Source organism: Triticum dicoccoides, chromosome 1A, assembly GCF_002162155.2.
Source record: "Triticum dicoccoides isolate Atlit2015 ecotype Zavitan chromosome 1A, WEW_v2.0, whole genome shotgun sequence".
Classification (NCBI taxonomy): domain Eukaryota; kingdom Viridiplantae; phylum Streptophyta; class Magnoliopsida; order Poales; family Poaceae; genus Triticum; species Triticum dicoccoides.
The window spans coordinates 534,640,982-534,657,518 of NC_041380.1; the positions used below are offsets into that span (position 1 = coordinate 534,640,982).

General features: G+C 49.0%; 1 protein-coding gene across 1 annotated transcript; it reads left to right on the plus strand.

Moving 5' to 3' along the window:
• The first annotated feature begins 9,360 nt into the window (after positions 1 to 9,360).
• On the plus strand, positions 9,361 to 10,681 carry LOC119286627 (inositol-tetrakisphosphate 1-kinase 4-like). Its single transcript, XM_037566041.1, has one exon. It carries the CDS (start codon positions 9,431 to 9,433, stop codon positions 10,427 to 10,429), a length of 999 nt encoding a protein of 332 aa, XP_037421938.1. The 5' UTR covers positions 9,361 to 9,430; the 3' UTR covers positions 10,430 to 10,681.
• The last annotated feature ends 5,856 nt before the right edge of the window (positions 10,682 to 16,537 follow it).

Below are 16,537 nucleotides of genomic sequence, written 5' to 3' on the forward strand. Positions count from 1 at the left end.
TGAAAAGGAGGGTAAACTCTTGACCGGTTAGCAAAGCCTACAGGGACTTGACGGTTCTATCTTGTTTTGTCCGGGGATGAGTAGCACACAAGGCATCACTGGTTGTCGCACAAACACAAGAGACTCTGGTATGTTCTTTCAACTAAATTGATGTAGAAATTGTTGGAAATATTAACACTTTTCCGATTAGACTTATCCACGAGTAAACAATAAGCATGGTATAAAAGGTATGCATCTTATAGTGATACCTAAGCATACTAGCACGTGCAGAACATATAATCGAACCTTCTATGAGCAGCACATATACGGCTAGCATAAGTACGAGTAAACGAGGGATGAATAGATCATACCCTCCGGTTGGCCAAGCCAACGCGGCGGCTGCAGTAGCAGCCTCGGCGTCGTCCGTGGCCTTCTTCTTAGCGGCGGCGGCGTCGGCCATGGTGTCGATGCAGAGAAAGTAGTGAAAGCAGAGGCGAACAGAGTTGGGGACGGATCGGGAGCAGTCGCGTCGAGACGCTCCCCAAAAACCTTATTGCCGTTCTCCCGAGCAGGATCTCGAACGACAGGGTTCCGGAGGCACCTGCTCTCCCGACCAGCCGTGCACGCGGTCATCGGGATGGGATCGCCGGAGGCAGCACAGAGTGAGGAACAGTAGATGACGGCTAGGTCACGCGAGAGGGAGTGAATGAACCGAACTAGGTTATTTCACTTGGCAGAGCCTTCTTATATAGTCCGTAAGGAAGAAAGTCGTGGGCCTTGTCGAGGCCCACGACCGAGTCGGCCCACTCCCGGCAAGGGTCGCACTCCCGGCAAGGGAGTCGACAAATGCGCGGGTCTCGGCAAGGGTCGCACCCCTGGCAAGGGAGTCGACGAATCCCGGCAACGCAAGTCAGCCCACAGTCCAACGTCTTGGACAGTGGCCCACATGTTAGCGACTCGTTAATTAATCCCTAATTAACTAATCATTCCTGAGCGGCAAAAATAAGCTTCGGCTCGGCTTATTCCCGCAACCCGCAACCCGCGGCGCGCGCGCGTGGCGTGGCGAGGCGGGCGGCGGAGGAGGAGGAGCGCGCGTGTACCACTCCTCTTCCCAAGCTCCCAATGGCAAGTGGTAGAGCAGCCCTTATAAAGGGGTCTCAACTCTCCTCAACTAGCAAGGTGAGACTAAACTTCCCACCACCTGCCATCTCATATATGGGCCTCAAGATTAACCAGGGATTAGTGTCTTATATGGGCCTAAGCCCAACCATAATCCAACAATCCCCCACCGGATCTCGAGGCACATAAGTTTATCAACTGTTCCAAACAATGTTTGATATACCAGAATTTTCAGTGGAGACTGTTAAGTTGCACTTCCACCTAGAGTAACAGGATTAGACTTCTTCACAACTGAGCAATGGACTATGCCTTGAATTGTCAGTTTAGCGTGAGAAGTTTCGCCTATTGTCAGCTGATACATGGCTGCCGAAGGCTAAACCCCACGGGTGGAGCCTATTAGTCATACTCAGTACCTTCTCATGAGCTTACTAGAGATTACCCAATCTCATAGACTGTGACCAGCAGTCGGGCTCACATAGGTGTGTTCCTCCAAAGAATGCTCTGTAGGTTAGCATCTTGCTTACACAAGCTTTGGAGCACATTAAGACAAAAGTCAGCCTACCTTATAGAATTAAGAGTATTGTGCATCTCCAATGGAGTGGGTTAATTAAGGATATTCTCCTCAGTTGACCGCTGGATTGTTTTTTCAGGTCCTAATTCACGGGATCTCCGATCACATAGGTTGGGTTACCCCCATGGCAACTTACGTGGGTCTCATACCCATCTCCCTCGATGCATTTTCTATCACAATCCATGATAGCCCTTTCGTAAAAGGGTCGGCCAGATTCTTAGCCGTCTGGATGTAATCCAACGCTATTACTCCGGAGTTTCTTGATTTCCTGACAGATTTCAATCTTCTTCTTATGTGCTTTGTGGATTTCATGTTGTCCTTTCAACTCTTAGCCTTGGCAATCATTGTTTGATTGTCATAGTTCATAAGGACACCCGGCACTGGTTTATCAACCACCGACAAATCCATCAAAAACTCTCGAAGCCATTCTGCTTCGACGCATGATGTGTCTAATGCTGTGAGTTCTGCTTCCATAGTCGATCTAGTTAAGATCGTCTGCTTGCAAGACTTCCTGGAAACAGCACCACCACCAAGTGTGAAGACATGTCCACTTGTGGCTTTCATCTCATCAGCATCAGATATCCAATTCGAATCACTATACCCCTCAAGTACCGTCGAATTCCATAGTTCGCAGTACCTTGCAAATAACGCATCACTCGCTCAACAGCATGCCAATGCATATTTCCCGGATTGGAAACAAACCGGCTCAATTTGCACACAGCAAACGAGATGTCAGGACGAGTAGCACATGCTAGGTACATCAGTGAACCAACCACTTGAGAATATCTCAATTGATCTATAGCCATGCCTTCGAACTTTCGAATCCGCACGCTAGGATCATATGGTGTTGGAGAAGGTTTGTAGTCCGAATATCCAAAACGGCTCAAAATCTTCTCAACATAGTGGGATTGCAAAAGTGTAATTCCACCCTCAGAATTTCTCAGTAGCTTGATGTTCACGATAACATCAACCACACCCTGGTCCTTCATCTCAAAGTTGTGAGATAGAAAAGACTTGACCTCCTCAATGACCTTGAGGTGGGTCCCAAATATCAGTATGTCATCGACATACAGACACAGTATAACTCCTTCGCCCCACCATAACGATAGTATACACATTTGTCAGCTTTGTTCACAACAAAGCCAGCAGATGTTAGAGTAGTGTTAAACTTCTCATGCCATTGCTTAGGCGCTTGTTTCAGGCCATACAAAGATTTCACTAGCTTACACACATTTCCTTCCTAACCATTTACTATAAAGCCATTCGGCTGTTGCATGTAAATTTCCTCGTCTAGCTCTCCGTTAAGGAAAGCCGTCTTAACGTCCATCTGATGAACGAGAAGACCATGCGAGGCAGCCAAAGCGAGTAACACTCGAATGGTTGTCAGTCTAGCCACAGGTGAATAAGTGTCAAAGAAATCCTCTTCTTTTTTCTGGGTATAACCCTTGGTCACAAGCCTAGCCTTGTAGTTCTCAACAGCACCATCGGGCCTAAGCTTCCTTTTGAACACCCACTTACATCCTAATGGTCGACAACCATAAGGACGATCAGTGATCTCCCATGTCCCGTTAGCCAAGATGGAATCCATCTCACTACGGACCGCATACTTCCAGTAGTCAGCATCCAAAGATGCATAAGCTTCTGAAATGGAGCTGAGAGTATCATCATCCACGAGGTACATGAGGAAATCATCATCAAAGGACTTTGCAGTCCTCTGTCTCTTGCTCCTAATAGGAGCTTCCTCGTCATCCTCCGTGGAATTCTTATCACTTCTATGTTCATAACATTCCATCGGAATAGCAGGTTCAGGAGTCTCATCAGATTCTAGTCTAGAATTGCTTTGCATATCTTTCATGGGGAAAATATCCTCAAAGAATGTAGCATCCCTAGACTCTATAATTGTACCGACCTTCTGGTCAGGTACCTCAGATTTCACCACTAGAAATCTATAGCCAACGCTATGCTTGGCATAGCCAAGAAAAACACAGTCCACGGTCTTTGGTCCCAACTTGCGCTTTTTGATTATCGGCACATTGACTTTCGCCAAACATCCCCAAGTGCGCAAGTAAGAGAGTGTAGTTCTTTTTTTTTCCATTGCTCATAGGGAGTAGTCTCATTATCCTTTGTGGGAACTTTATTCAGGACATGACAAGATGTCAGTACAGCCTCCCCCCACCATGCCTTGGATAAACCCGATGTATCTAACATGGCGTTAACCAAATTAGTTAGAGTACATTTTTTCCGTTCGGCAACCCCATTTGACTGCGGTGAGTAGGGAGGCGTCCTCTCATGAATAATACCATGTTCCGCACAGAATAAATCAAACTCATTAGAAAAATACTCTCCACCACGATCAGACCAGACTCGTTTTATTTTCTTCTCAAGTTGGTTCTCAACTTCAGCCTTATAGACTTTAAAGTAGTGTAGAGCCTCATCCTTAGTATTTAACAAATACACATAGCAGAATCTAGTGGAATCATCAATCAGAGTCATGAAGTATTTCTTTCCACCTTTAGTCAACACATCATTCATCTCACAAAGATCTGAATGTATGAGCTCTAGAGGTGCCAGGTGTCTCTCCTTCGCAAGCTTGTGAGGCTTACGAGGTTTCTTAGCTTGCACACACGCATGGCACTTAGAGCCTTTGGCTAAAGTGAAACTCGGGATTAAATCCATCTTAGCTAGCCGCGTCATACAACCAAAATTTATGTGACAAAGACGTGAATGCCAAACCTCGGATTCGTTCACATTAGAATGAATTTGGTTCACGACTTTATTACAGAAATCCTCCAGGGAAAGGCGGAACAAACCACCACAATCATATCCTTTTCCAACAAATAGTCCATACCGAGATACGACTACTTTGTTAGACTCAAATACTAACTTAAACCCTTCTTTACATAGAAGGGAGCCACTAACGAGATTCTTCTTTATGGCGGGGACATGTTGCACGTTCTTCAGTTGCACGATCTTTTCCGAAGTAAACTTCAGATCTACCGTGCCAACACCATGAACAGAAGCATGCGAGCAATTCCCCATCAGGACGGAACAATCTCGTGCGACCTGGTAGGAAGAAAACAAAGACACATCAGCACACACATGAATATTGGCCCCAGTGTCAATCCACCAATCGGTGGACTGACAAACTGAAAGTATGGTAAACAGATTACCATACCTAGATGCCGCATCATTGTTTCTCAGAGTCACATTCACAGACTTGGAGTCCTGTGCTGGCTTCTTGTACTTGTTTGGGCACTTGTTTGCCCAATGTTCATCTGAACCACAAGTAAAGCAGCCATCTCTCTTTTTGTCTTTCTTCTTACCCTTCTTCTTAAAGGCAGTATTCTGCTGGACAGAGTTCTTTCCCTTGAACTTGTGGAAGTTCTTCTGCACCACATTGGCGCTAGAAGAACCCTCTGCCCCTTTCACGTGTGAGTCTTTTGCTCTCGAGTTCTTCTCAACACTGAGATGACCAATGACATCCTCAACAGAGAATTCACGTCTCAAGTGCTTGAGAGAAGTAGCAAAGTTCCTCCAATAGTAGGGAGTTTTGCAATAATGCAACCCGTGACAAACTTGTCCGGTAACTCACACTCCAGCAGCTCCAGCTCCTTAGCAATGCACTGTATCTCATGAGCCTGGTCCAATACAAAACGGTTATCAACCATCCTATAATCATGGAACTGCTCCATGACATACAACTCACTGCCAGCATTAGTTGCGCCGAATTTGACTTCGAGCGCATCCCACAAGTTTTTGGCAACACCCATATGAATATACGCATCAACCAACTTGTCTTCACACTCAGAACTGCTCCCAGAAAGATTGTGGTTGCCTCCCTAAATGCCTTCTCCTATTTAGGAGCAATCATTTCTGTGAGGGACACACCACCAACCTAGAACACGTTCATTGTTGTGAGCCACAAGGTGGTCCTTGTCTACCAACGCTTAAAATGCGTCCCGGTAAACTTTTCCGGTTTCAGAGTAGCAGCAAAGCCTTGAATCGAAAAGTGCCTAAAATAAGGTTTTTGGATTGTTGGAAATATTAGCACTTTTCCGATTAGACTTATCCACGAGTAAATAGTAAGCATGGCATAAAAGGTATGCATCTCATAGCGATACCTAAGCATACTAGCGCGTGCAGAACATAGAATCAAACCTTCTATGAGCAGCACATATACGACTAGCATAAGTACGAGTAAACGAGGGATGAACAGATCATACCCTCCGGTTGGCCAGACCAACGCGGCGGCTGCAACAGCAGCCTCGGCGTCGTCCGTGGCCTTCTTCTTAGCGGCAGCGGCGGCGGCCATGGTGTCGATGCAGAGGAAGTAGTGAAAGCAGAGGCGAACAGAGTTGGGGACGGATCGAGAGCAGTCGCGTGGAGACGCTCCCCAAAAACCTTATTGCCGTTCTCCCGGGCAGGATCTTGAACGACAGGGTTTCGGAGGCACCTGCTCTCCCGACCAGCCATGCACGCGGTCGTCGGGATGGGATCGCCGGAGGCAGCACAGAGTGAGGAACAGTAGATGACGGCTAGGTCACGCGAGAGGAAGTGAGTGAACCGAACTAGGTTACTTCACTGGCCAGAGCCTTCTTATATAGGCCCACGACCGAGTCGGCCCACTCCCGGCAAGGGAGTCGACAAATACGCGGGTCCCGGCAAGGGTCACACCCCCGGCAAGGGAGTCGACGAATGCCGGCAACGCAAGTCAGCCCACAGTCCAACGTCTTGGACAGTGGCCCACATGTTAGCGACTCGTTAATTAATCCCCGCAACCCGCGGCGGGCGCGCGTCGTGACGAGGCGGGCGGCGGAGGAGGAGGAGGAGCGCGCGTGTACCACTCCTCTTCCCAAGATCCCAATGGCAAGTGGTAGAGCAGCCCTTATAAAGGGGTCTCAACTCAACTAGCAAGGTGGGAGTAAACTTCCCACCACCTGCCATCTCATACATAGGCCTCAAAATTAACCAGGGATTAGTGTCTTATATGAGCCTAAGTTCATCCATAATCCAACAGAAATTGTTGCCATAAAAACGCAGGAATGCTCAACACACAAAGAAGCATCAGTGAATAGTGTGATGGAAAATAACATGGGAAGAGGAAGAAGTTCCCCGACTTATATTAAAAGCGATGTTTTTTCATCCGAAACCGCTAACGCGGGAGGCTGAAATTCTGGCAGATGAGATTGTTTGCTTAAATCGATGCCGGTGGCCAAGGGAGAAGGCGTGTCGTGCCGGTGCCACGCAGCGTCGATCGGCAACAAGGATGCCCGTTCCTGGACTCTGGTTTGTGATTAATTTTCATAAAGTGACTTATACACCTAGAAGAAGAAGGGAGTAAAGGAGTTTCTCAAGTGAGCTCTTTTCTCCATCTTCATAAAAATTTCTCCTGAAAGTGATCTTTGAAGAATTTATGACATCCTGTAATAAGTTGTGGGAAGGCCATCTATCCATAAATGAAGGAGCTCGCATCGGTGGGTTGTGTTGGGCCGGCTCTGCAGGGATTTAGGTGTAGGGGCTGTTCGGTTAGTTCATTAAAATGAAAACCACAAGTTGATAAGCCTAAGAAATCTTGCCACATTTTTTGTATGTATGCCATGTGGGGTTCAAGTGTGACTTGTCTAAGGTGTGACTTGAACCAAACACTCATCTAAGTTGGTCAAACTTGTCTAACTTTAAATGTGACAATCTTTTTCAAAGTCAGTCACAAACCAAACAACCCAAAATCTCAGTTCTTTCTAAGGTGCTTTTGTATCACTTTTACTGTTAGATCTGGGTCTATTTCGTAAAAAAGAAAGAATTTATAAGATCCAGTAAATAAGAGCAACTCTAATGGAGTGACTCATTTCGTCCGCCACCATCCGTTTGGGTCGGCGCAGACAGAAAAGCCGGCTTAACGCGTCGACCTAAACGGACGCGCATCCGTCTGTCGACCTATTCTCGGCCCGTTTTTGAGACGGATTTGCGTCGGCGCGGACACAAGACGAACGTGCGCGCGCTCGCCCTCTCTTTCCCCCGAACCCACTGGTCGGTGGCATATTGGCCTCTCCCCATCCAATAGTATACCGTCGCCCGCCTGCTTCGTCGCCGACGCCGCCGGCCATTTTTTCGGATAGAAAAAGGATACATAGATAGTTGTAGCATAGACAGATAAAGAAAAGGATGAACTACTCGTCGTTTTTCGACTCCGACTCAGTAATGTCCTCCTCCGACGTTTAAATGTAGGCGTCAGCATACCGCTCGTCCTCGGAGTCCCAGGACGACGCTTCTCCTAGCTTCAGGTTCAATTGAGCGGTTTGCTTCGCGCACGCTTGTCCTCTCGATAGGCGGCTCGCTCCATCCTCCTCGCCTCCCTCTCCGTCCTCCTTTACTTGTAGAACTGGCGCTCGTCGATGATGTCCCGTGGGAAGCGTTCGCACCACACCACCATGGCTTCCACGTCCATCTCGGCGATGGCGAGGCGACGCTGCCGTCTCCGGTGGTCACGACGATCCTTGTCGGTGAAAAGCCGCGGGAGAGGCGCGAGATCCTGCGTCCGCTAGCTCGACACGTCGGGGAAATTCATCTCCCGACGAGGCCTCAGGAGACGCCACGCCGCCGCGTCGTGCGCGCGGGCCGCCTCCTTTGCGGTGTCGAAGGTGCCGAGAATGAGGCGTTTCTCGCCAAATCAGATCCCGGAGGAGAAGGCGCTGGAGCGGTGCTCGCGGGCTTTGTGAAAATCCGAAGCCCCCAGGCGGCACAGAGGCAGGTTGTCAGAATCACGATTCCGTTGTACGATTCTACGACTTTACGACCCAAACTAACCCTTCTGATTCTACGATTTTGGTTCATAGAATCTACATTTTTACGATCCTGATAGTGAAGATTCTACGATTTGCGATACTACCATTGGAGCTTCGATCCGATTCAGAATCGCGATTCTGACAACCTTACGCAGAGGCGACGAGGCTAGTGAGGGGCCGCGACGAGTGGGCATCGAATGGAGTATGGAGGGAGCGTCTTTTTATAACGAGCGCCGGCTATACCAAAACCAGCGCGCGAACCTTTCTCGCGCGCTGGAGCGCCAAAACCAATATGCGCGGTCATGAAATGGGTCGTCGTGTTGGGCGCACTGTCGATTCAAATCTAATTGAGGGTGAACGTCGGGCGGGCGGGCGATCCAAACGGATAAAAACGCCGTCCGTTTAGGTCGGCCCGTTGAAGTTGGTCTAAGAATTACGCATAACTGTCGGACAATTTGTTACCGAACCTTATTGAGCGCTGGTTATTTCACGTTGGAGATGCCCTTGGACGATGGGATATCCCACCGCCGCCTCCTACTCCAGACGCGATCATAACCGGAGGTTTGGTTTGACTTTGTCTCTGTGGACGAGTTACTACTAGCACGTGATGCCGGTCGGTGCCCCACGCGAACCAGAATTAATCATGTCACATGGCGGAGAGCCCCTTGCTGCGTCACCCAATCCAACGGCTCAGGCGTACAACGCAGCAACCTTGACCGTTCGTGGCATGTACATTTCGTGTTGATTAGTCGATGCATGTCCGCCCTTGGCCGGTGGCGTCTGGAGCGAAGACGAATCCAAAGCAGGTGGGAGCAGTACTCGACTACTCTTGCTGCCACAGAGCGGTGCGAACGCGGCCGGTCGGTGGTTCCAAGCGGTTGCCGACTTGTCGCGTGTATAAAACGGCCTGCACAAACCACAAAGGCACTAGGACAACGACCCAAACAAAGCCAAGCAGAGTCGAGCGAGCGATCAAATCATGGTGGCCGACCACCAGTCCTCCCCGCGGCCGCGGTTCACCATCGGCTACGCGCTGCCGCCCGGCAAGGCGGGCAGCGTCATCCAGCCGCCGCTCGAGGCCCTCGCGGCGGAGCGCGGCATGCGCCTCGTCGCCGTCGACGCCTCGCTGCCCCTGGCCGACCAGGGCCCCTTCGACCTCATCATCCACAAGCTCTTCGACCGGCCCTGGCGCGCGCAGCTGGAGGCCTTCTCCGCGCTCCACCCCTCCGTGCCCGTCGTCGACGCCCCCGCCGCCGTCGACCGCCTGCTCGACCGCTTCACCATGCTCGACGTCGTCCCCGGGCTCGCCGCCGGCCTGGACTTCCCGCTCAGCGTCCCCGCGCAGGTCACCGTGAGCGACGCCGCCGCGCTGGCCGCGGACGACCCGTCCCACGGCCTCCGCTTCCCGCTCATCGCCAAGCCGCTGGCCGTCGACGGCAGCGCCAGCTCCCACGACCTGTGCCTGGTGTACCGCGCCGAGGGCCTCCGCGGCCTCCACACCCCGGTCGTCCTCCAGGAGTTCGTCAACCACGGCGGCGTGCTCTTCAAGGTCTACGTGGTGGGCGGCCGCGCCGTCTGCGTCCGCCGCAGCAGCCTGCCGGACGTGCCCGCGGAGCGCCTCGCGGACCCCGACGCCGACGCCTCCGTCCCCTTCGCCAACATCTCCAGCCGCCCCGCGCTGGACAAGGGGGAGGACTCGATGCCGCCCGCCGCGTTAGTGGACCAGGTCGCGCGCGGGCTCCGGCAGGCGCTGGGGCTGCACCTCCTCAACTTCGACATGTTCGCGGCGACGGAGCTGGACGACGGCGGCCGGCGGAGGTACTTCCTCGTGGACATCAACTACTTCCCGGGGTTCGCCAAGATGCCGGGCTACGAGACTGCTCTCACGGATTTCTTCGCCGAGATGATTCAGCTAGGCACTGCAGGCGCCGCCGCCGGCCAAGAGAAGCTCGAATCTGTGCCCTGCAATGAGCTCTAGGAAACTGGGTTTACTTTGGACTTTTGATGAACAGGGTGTCCCTACTGCCGAGAATAAAAATTAAGAACGCTTTGCGGCGTATAATATATCTGTAATGGTACTATCAAGCAGCTGATTAAGACCTCGATGATTCATGCTAGTATCTATGAAGGTTTCAAATCTAGTAGGTACTAGTATATAGACCATAGGCATTTCAAGTGCAACGAATGTTCCTCCTCGCAGAAAAAGAAGAATACTCCTCCGGATTTGCCATTTCTCCGAGAAATAGTTAAATCCTAATCGACTCCATAACCGATGGATTAACGCGAGCCAAAGATTCCTGCTGCTATCGGGAGTTCTGTTTCTCTTGGTTTTAGCGAGCGGTATGGTGCGAGGAGACATCCCAGGTTCTTCGCCGGGCATTTGTTTTTTTGATAAACACCTCCTTTATTAATTGGCAACAATAGTAGCATCTGATACAATTAAGGGGATGATAGCCGACGGGGGATCATCCAACCATACATCAGGAGGATTGAATCTAGCTAGACTAGCTAATTCATGTGCTACCTTATTATTCTCTCTAAAACAATGCTCATAAACAATATGACTGAATTCTAAAGACATGAAATAACAGTCATTAAAAATCGCACTGGCTACAGAAGCTGAGTAGCCTTCTCTGAGTGCTTCAACCACGTCCGAATTATCTGAATTCACCTCAACTTTGCTACATCCAGTTGTGCGAGCAAGATTTAGGCCGAATTTGATTGCAATTGCCTCAGCAGTAAAAGCATCATAACAGACTACAAGTTTTTCATTTGCTGCAGCTATAAACTTGCCCTTGTGGTCTCTAATGACAGCACCTACTGAACCTTCAAGTAAGTCCTGATCAAAACTCGCGTTCACATTTAGCTTGACATACCCGGTCCTTGGTCTCATCCAACCTTCCAAATGAACTCTTGGCCGTGGTGAATTCGCTGCTATAAAATTCTCTGCCAAGGAGCGTACAACAAGATTGATCTGTGGCACCGTTTGTGGATCACCTCCATGTGTAATTTTTCTCCTTTCCCACCACAAGTACCAACAGCATGTAGCCACCGTTTCTCGCTATTTTGGCAATCCTAACACATGGATATGATCGTCCGGTAGGCTAAGAAGATAATCCAACATAACCTCCCCGCAAGTATTCATCGCCAATCCCCTCTGTATTACATCCCACACTCCAAGCAGTTTCCAAACCTGAATCGCAACTGGACATACAAAAAGCAGGTGACGGATACTCTCCGGTCCTTTGTTACATACGGGACAATTTGGTTTGATCTTGATATGTCTATCCGCCAATATTGCACGAGATGGAACAACACTAAGAAGTGCTCTCCAAACAAATTTTTTTACCTTTGCTGGGCAGCTCAAGCTCCACACCGAATCCCATGTAGGTGTTGGCGAGGAAGAACTCGCTGCACCTTGCAGATTGTGCCCAAACTTTGACTCCCAGATAGCGTGGTATGCTGATCTTACGGTGAACCCGCCTGTTTTAGTGAAACTCCAACCTAAAAAGTCTGTCATTTCATATATTGGTAGTGGAATTGAAAGAATTCTCTGAGCATCAACACTGTAAAATGTTTGGTTTATCAGCCCCGAATCCCAGTCACCTGACACTGGATCTATAAGCTCTGACACCCGAGAGAGGAGATGATTCCCTCTAACAGAGATTACTTTCCTGGTGGGAGATTGTGGGATCCAACTATCTTCCCAAATTTTTATTTTTTAACCATCTCCCACCCTCCAAATATGTCCATGTTTCAAGGTCTCCACACCAGCCATTATACTTTGCCATGTATAAGAGGCCTTCTTTTTCAGACTAGCATTCATAAGTTCCTCATCAGGGTAATATTTTGCTTTAAGAATCTGTGCACAAAGAGATTCGGGGTTTTCAATAAGTCGCCATGCTTGTTTTGCCAGCAATGGCAAGTTAAAGCAATGAATATCTCTGAACCCCATTCCTCCTCTACACTTTGGTAAGCACATCTTCCACCAGGCAAACCAGTGCATTCTCTTATGTGATGCGTCATCGCCCCACCAGTAACGAGATATCGCGTCTGTAATTCCTTTACAAATTTTCTTAGGAATTTTGAAAACCGACATCGCGTACGTTGGTATGGCTTGTGCAATAGATTTGATAAGCACTTCCTTACCTCCCGAAGACAGACACTTTTCCTTCCATCCTGTAAGTTTCACAATCAACCGATCAATCAAGTATTGAAAGCTGTCTGTTTTATCCAGTCCTAGGGTAGTGGGTAATCCCAAATATGTGTCATTCAGGGCCTCCGTCATAATATTCAGAGTAGTGCACACCTGAGCCTTGGTGTTTGTATCTGTGCTAGGGCTGAAAAAAATACTAGATTTACCCAAACTCACCAACTGGCCGGAAGCTCCACAGTAAGCATCCAGGACAGATTTTAAGCATACCGCATTCGAAACATTTGCTTTCATAAGAATTAAGGAGTCATCTGCAAACAAGAGATTTGTAACTGAGGGCGCATCTCGACAAACCTGAATTCCCACAATTCCGCCTGATTGCTCTGCATGATTAAGAAGTGCTGACAGACCCTCCGTAACCAATAAGAATAAGTAGGGTGACAGAGGGTCACCTTGGCGGAGTCCACGTGATGGTTTGATTGTATCTGTTTCAACCGAGTTGTACCTCACTCTGTATTCCACAGACGACACACATGCCATAATCATTCGGACCCAATCAGCTCTAAACCCCAGTTTTAGAAGCATTGCCTCCAAGAAGACCCATTCTACACGATCATAGGCCTTGTGCATATCCAACTTAACTGCACACCATCCCTCCTTGCCTTTTTTCTTCTGTTTAATTGCATGGAGGCTCTCATAAGCTATCAAGACATTATCTGTGATGAGTCTCCCCGGAACAAAAGCACTTTGTGTGGGACTAATGATTTCAGGAAGCAAACTTTTCAGTCTTATAGCAATCATCTTGGAGATAACTTTACAGACCACATTGCACAAACTAATAGGTCTAAATTGTGTGACTTGCTCAGGAGTGTTTACCTTAGGGATCATCACAATAGTAGTTTCATTCCATCCCGGTGGGATCTCCTGTGAGTTAACTGCACCCAGAACTTCCATAACAAGATCATCCCCTAACATTGGCCAAAACCTCTTATAGAAAACTGCATGTAGCCCGTCAGGTCCAGGGTCTTTAAAATCACCGATCAAGAACAAAGCTTTCCTGACCTCTTCTGCCGTATAGGGGGCCATAAGAGCTTCGTTCATGGCAGCAGTAACACGAGGTTGTACCTTTGACAACACATTAAGGTCCGGCTGCTGAACCTGTGCTGTAAACAAAGCTGAAAAGTATTCTGAGATAATTAGATTGATGTCCTCCTCTCTGTCCTTCCATACTCCAGTGTCATCCAACAACCTCTTAATGCAATTCCTCTTCTTGCGAGCCGCAGCCGCTCTATGGAAAAAAGTTGTATTACGATCCCCATGCAGCAACCAGTTTGCCCTTCCACGTTGGAGCCAAATCAACTCTTCTTGATCCAGTAGGTTTTCAATCAGGACTTGGATATCTTTCATTCTCTGTCTGTTTTCAGGAGTGTTCGGTCCCCTTCTTAATTTCTCCAGATCTTTCTTTAACTTATTTATTCTCTTCTTAGGGCTCTTTAGGGTATCACGATCCCACATATGCAAGTCCTTCAATACTGCCTTGGTCCGACCCGCAAGGGACGGGCCTAGCCCAGCTAACTTGGCTCGCTCCCAAGCTGTGTTTACAATCTCGTTCACTGTCCCTTCTTCCAACCACCGTGCTTCGAACATTCTTTTCCGGGTCTGCTGCTGCTGAATCAACATCGGTTTGAAATACTCCGTATCGAGCAGAATAGGCCTATGGTCAGAGTGGGTATGGTGTTCGTGTACCAGTCCTGCAAAAGGAAATTTTTCTGCCCACATTTCATTACATAGAGCCCTGTGAAGTCGCTCTCTGATCGGTCCATGACTCCATGTGAATGTATCTACTATCACCATTACTTCCTGTAACCCACAGTCATCAATACAGTCTCTAAAGTCCCGCATATAGTGATCAGGCCTGTTATTACCACCTTCCTTTTCACTCATGTTGGTGATTTCATTAAAGTCGCCAAGGATCATCCATGGCCCAGAATTATTGGCATGAATATCTTTGATGTACGTCCATGAGAGATACTTTCGCTCCCAGCTCGGTTCTCCATAGAACCCTGTAATACGCCAAGATGGTGAGTTTCCGTCCATCACTATGCCATCTATAACATTATCTGAGGAGTAATTCAGAATCACTTCATTTGATAAATTATAATAGAGTACAAGCCCACCAACACGTCCATCACTAGCCACTAAATGGAAACAATCAAAATCTAACTTAACCCTTAAAATTTCTGCCTTGTCATTATTTAGATGTGATTCCGACAGAAAGACCACATCTGCTCTTAGCCGCCCTTGGAGGTCCAAGAGCTCTCGAATTGCCGCGGGAGAGAGCATCCCACAGCAATTCCACGCTAGGGTTTTCATTGGTCCCGGCGATCCTCCCATCCGGAGGTCGCCGATGTATTTGAAGAAGTTGCCATTCCTGAGCCCCCAATGCTAGTACCAGCATTTACTCCCGCTTGTCCTTTGCCTTCCTCCCCATGTTTGTATCTCTTATTTTGTTTGCGTGGTGAGACATAAACTGGGGGTAGTGGGGGTACAGCAAGCTGGGCCGTCGCCACCACCATTGCCAATGGATTTGCCCCATCAACCCCTACTCCAGAATTAAGCTCACTTTGCCCTGCCGAGATAGAACTTGAAGTATTTTCAACAGAGAGGCGCTTCTGTGGCTGCATACTATCCTTTACTATCCCTGAGACATTCTCTTGGCCAGCAGCATCAACATCAACCGTTCCCTTATCAGTTTCCATTCTCCCCCCAGCATTCACCGGAGTCTGATTTTGTGCGTTAAAGCGCCAGCTCTGGTTGGGGTTGTACGTGCCTCTCCCCCTTCCTCTGCCTCCTGCCCCACCTCTTGTAGCACGACCTCTTCGGGGTCCCGCCACACCACGGCCATCATGCCCCGCTCTGAAAGCATTAGCTAGCACAAACTCCCCCCATTCAAAAGACGATACATCATGCTCACCGTCCCCACACTCTTCATACCAGTGACCGAATTCGCCACAATTGAAACAGAAGGTGGGTAGCTTCTCGTACTTCACTTGATAGCGAACTCTTTCGTCCCCCTTCTTTCCCGTCACAAAACGCTTTATCTTGGCATTGATGTCAATACTAACTTTTACGCGGACAAATTCCCCGAAGAAACCAGCTGGTAGCCTTAACTGAATCTCCTCCACCTCACCAATGCGTGAAGCCATACCTTGAACTGCCCGTTCAATTAAGAAGTCATCTGGGAGGCGATGGATCTGCGCCCACACTGTGAGTTTGTCCAACTGGATTGACTCAGGATTTTTAAATCCATCATACTCCTTCATTATGACTGCCTGTCCCTTGAAAAGCCATGGTCCTTCAAACATTGCCTTGTTCCAATCTGCTAAGCACCCGAACTGCGCGGTGAAAAGGTTCTCATTGATCCTCCTCCAACTCACAGTTTTTGCTGGATTCCATGCTGCTCGCATGTCCCCATAGAGCGCGCTCGGACTGAAAGTTTTTGGGGTATGAACCCTAGCAATCGCTAGCCACTTAGCTGCAGACCTCAGATCAGGGAGCTCCTCTTCCCAGACGAAGTCGTCATCCTCTTCTTCCTGTAGATTCAGACGAGCCAAGAGATCTTTAGTACTCTCCTTCGTCCCCTTCCTCTGCGAACCAGGCACTTCTTCCTCCATGGTCGCCGAACAGATTGCGACGCACAAACCCTAGTGTCTTCCTGTCCCAAACCCACCCCCGATCCCTCTCGTATACAAAGGCGGCGGAGCAGCCCGAGTGAGAGGAGGGATAGCGGAGGGGATCCGTCCGGGGGAGAGGGAAATTCCGGCGTGGCCGCCGGTAGCGAGAGATCCCTAGCTTTCTCGCTAGGGGAGAGAAAACCCTAGCTTTCTCGCTAGGGAGAGAAAACCTTCACCGGGCATTTGTTGGTAGGAGGTT

Coding starts and splice junctions, on each gene's coding strand:
- LOC119286627 (XM_037566041.1), top strand. CDS start 9,431: ATGGTGGCCGACCACCAGTCCTCCCCGCGGCCGCGGTTCACCATCGGC.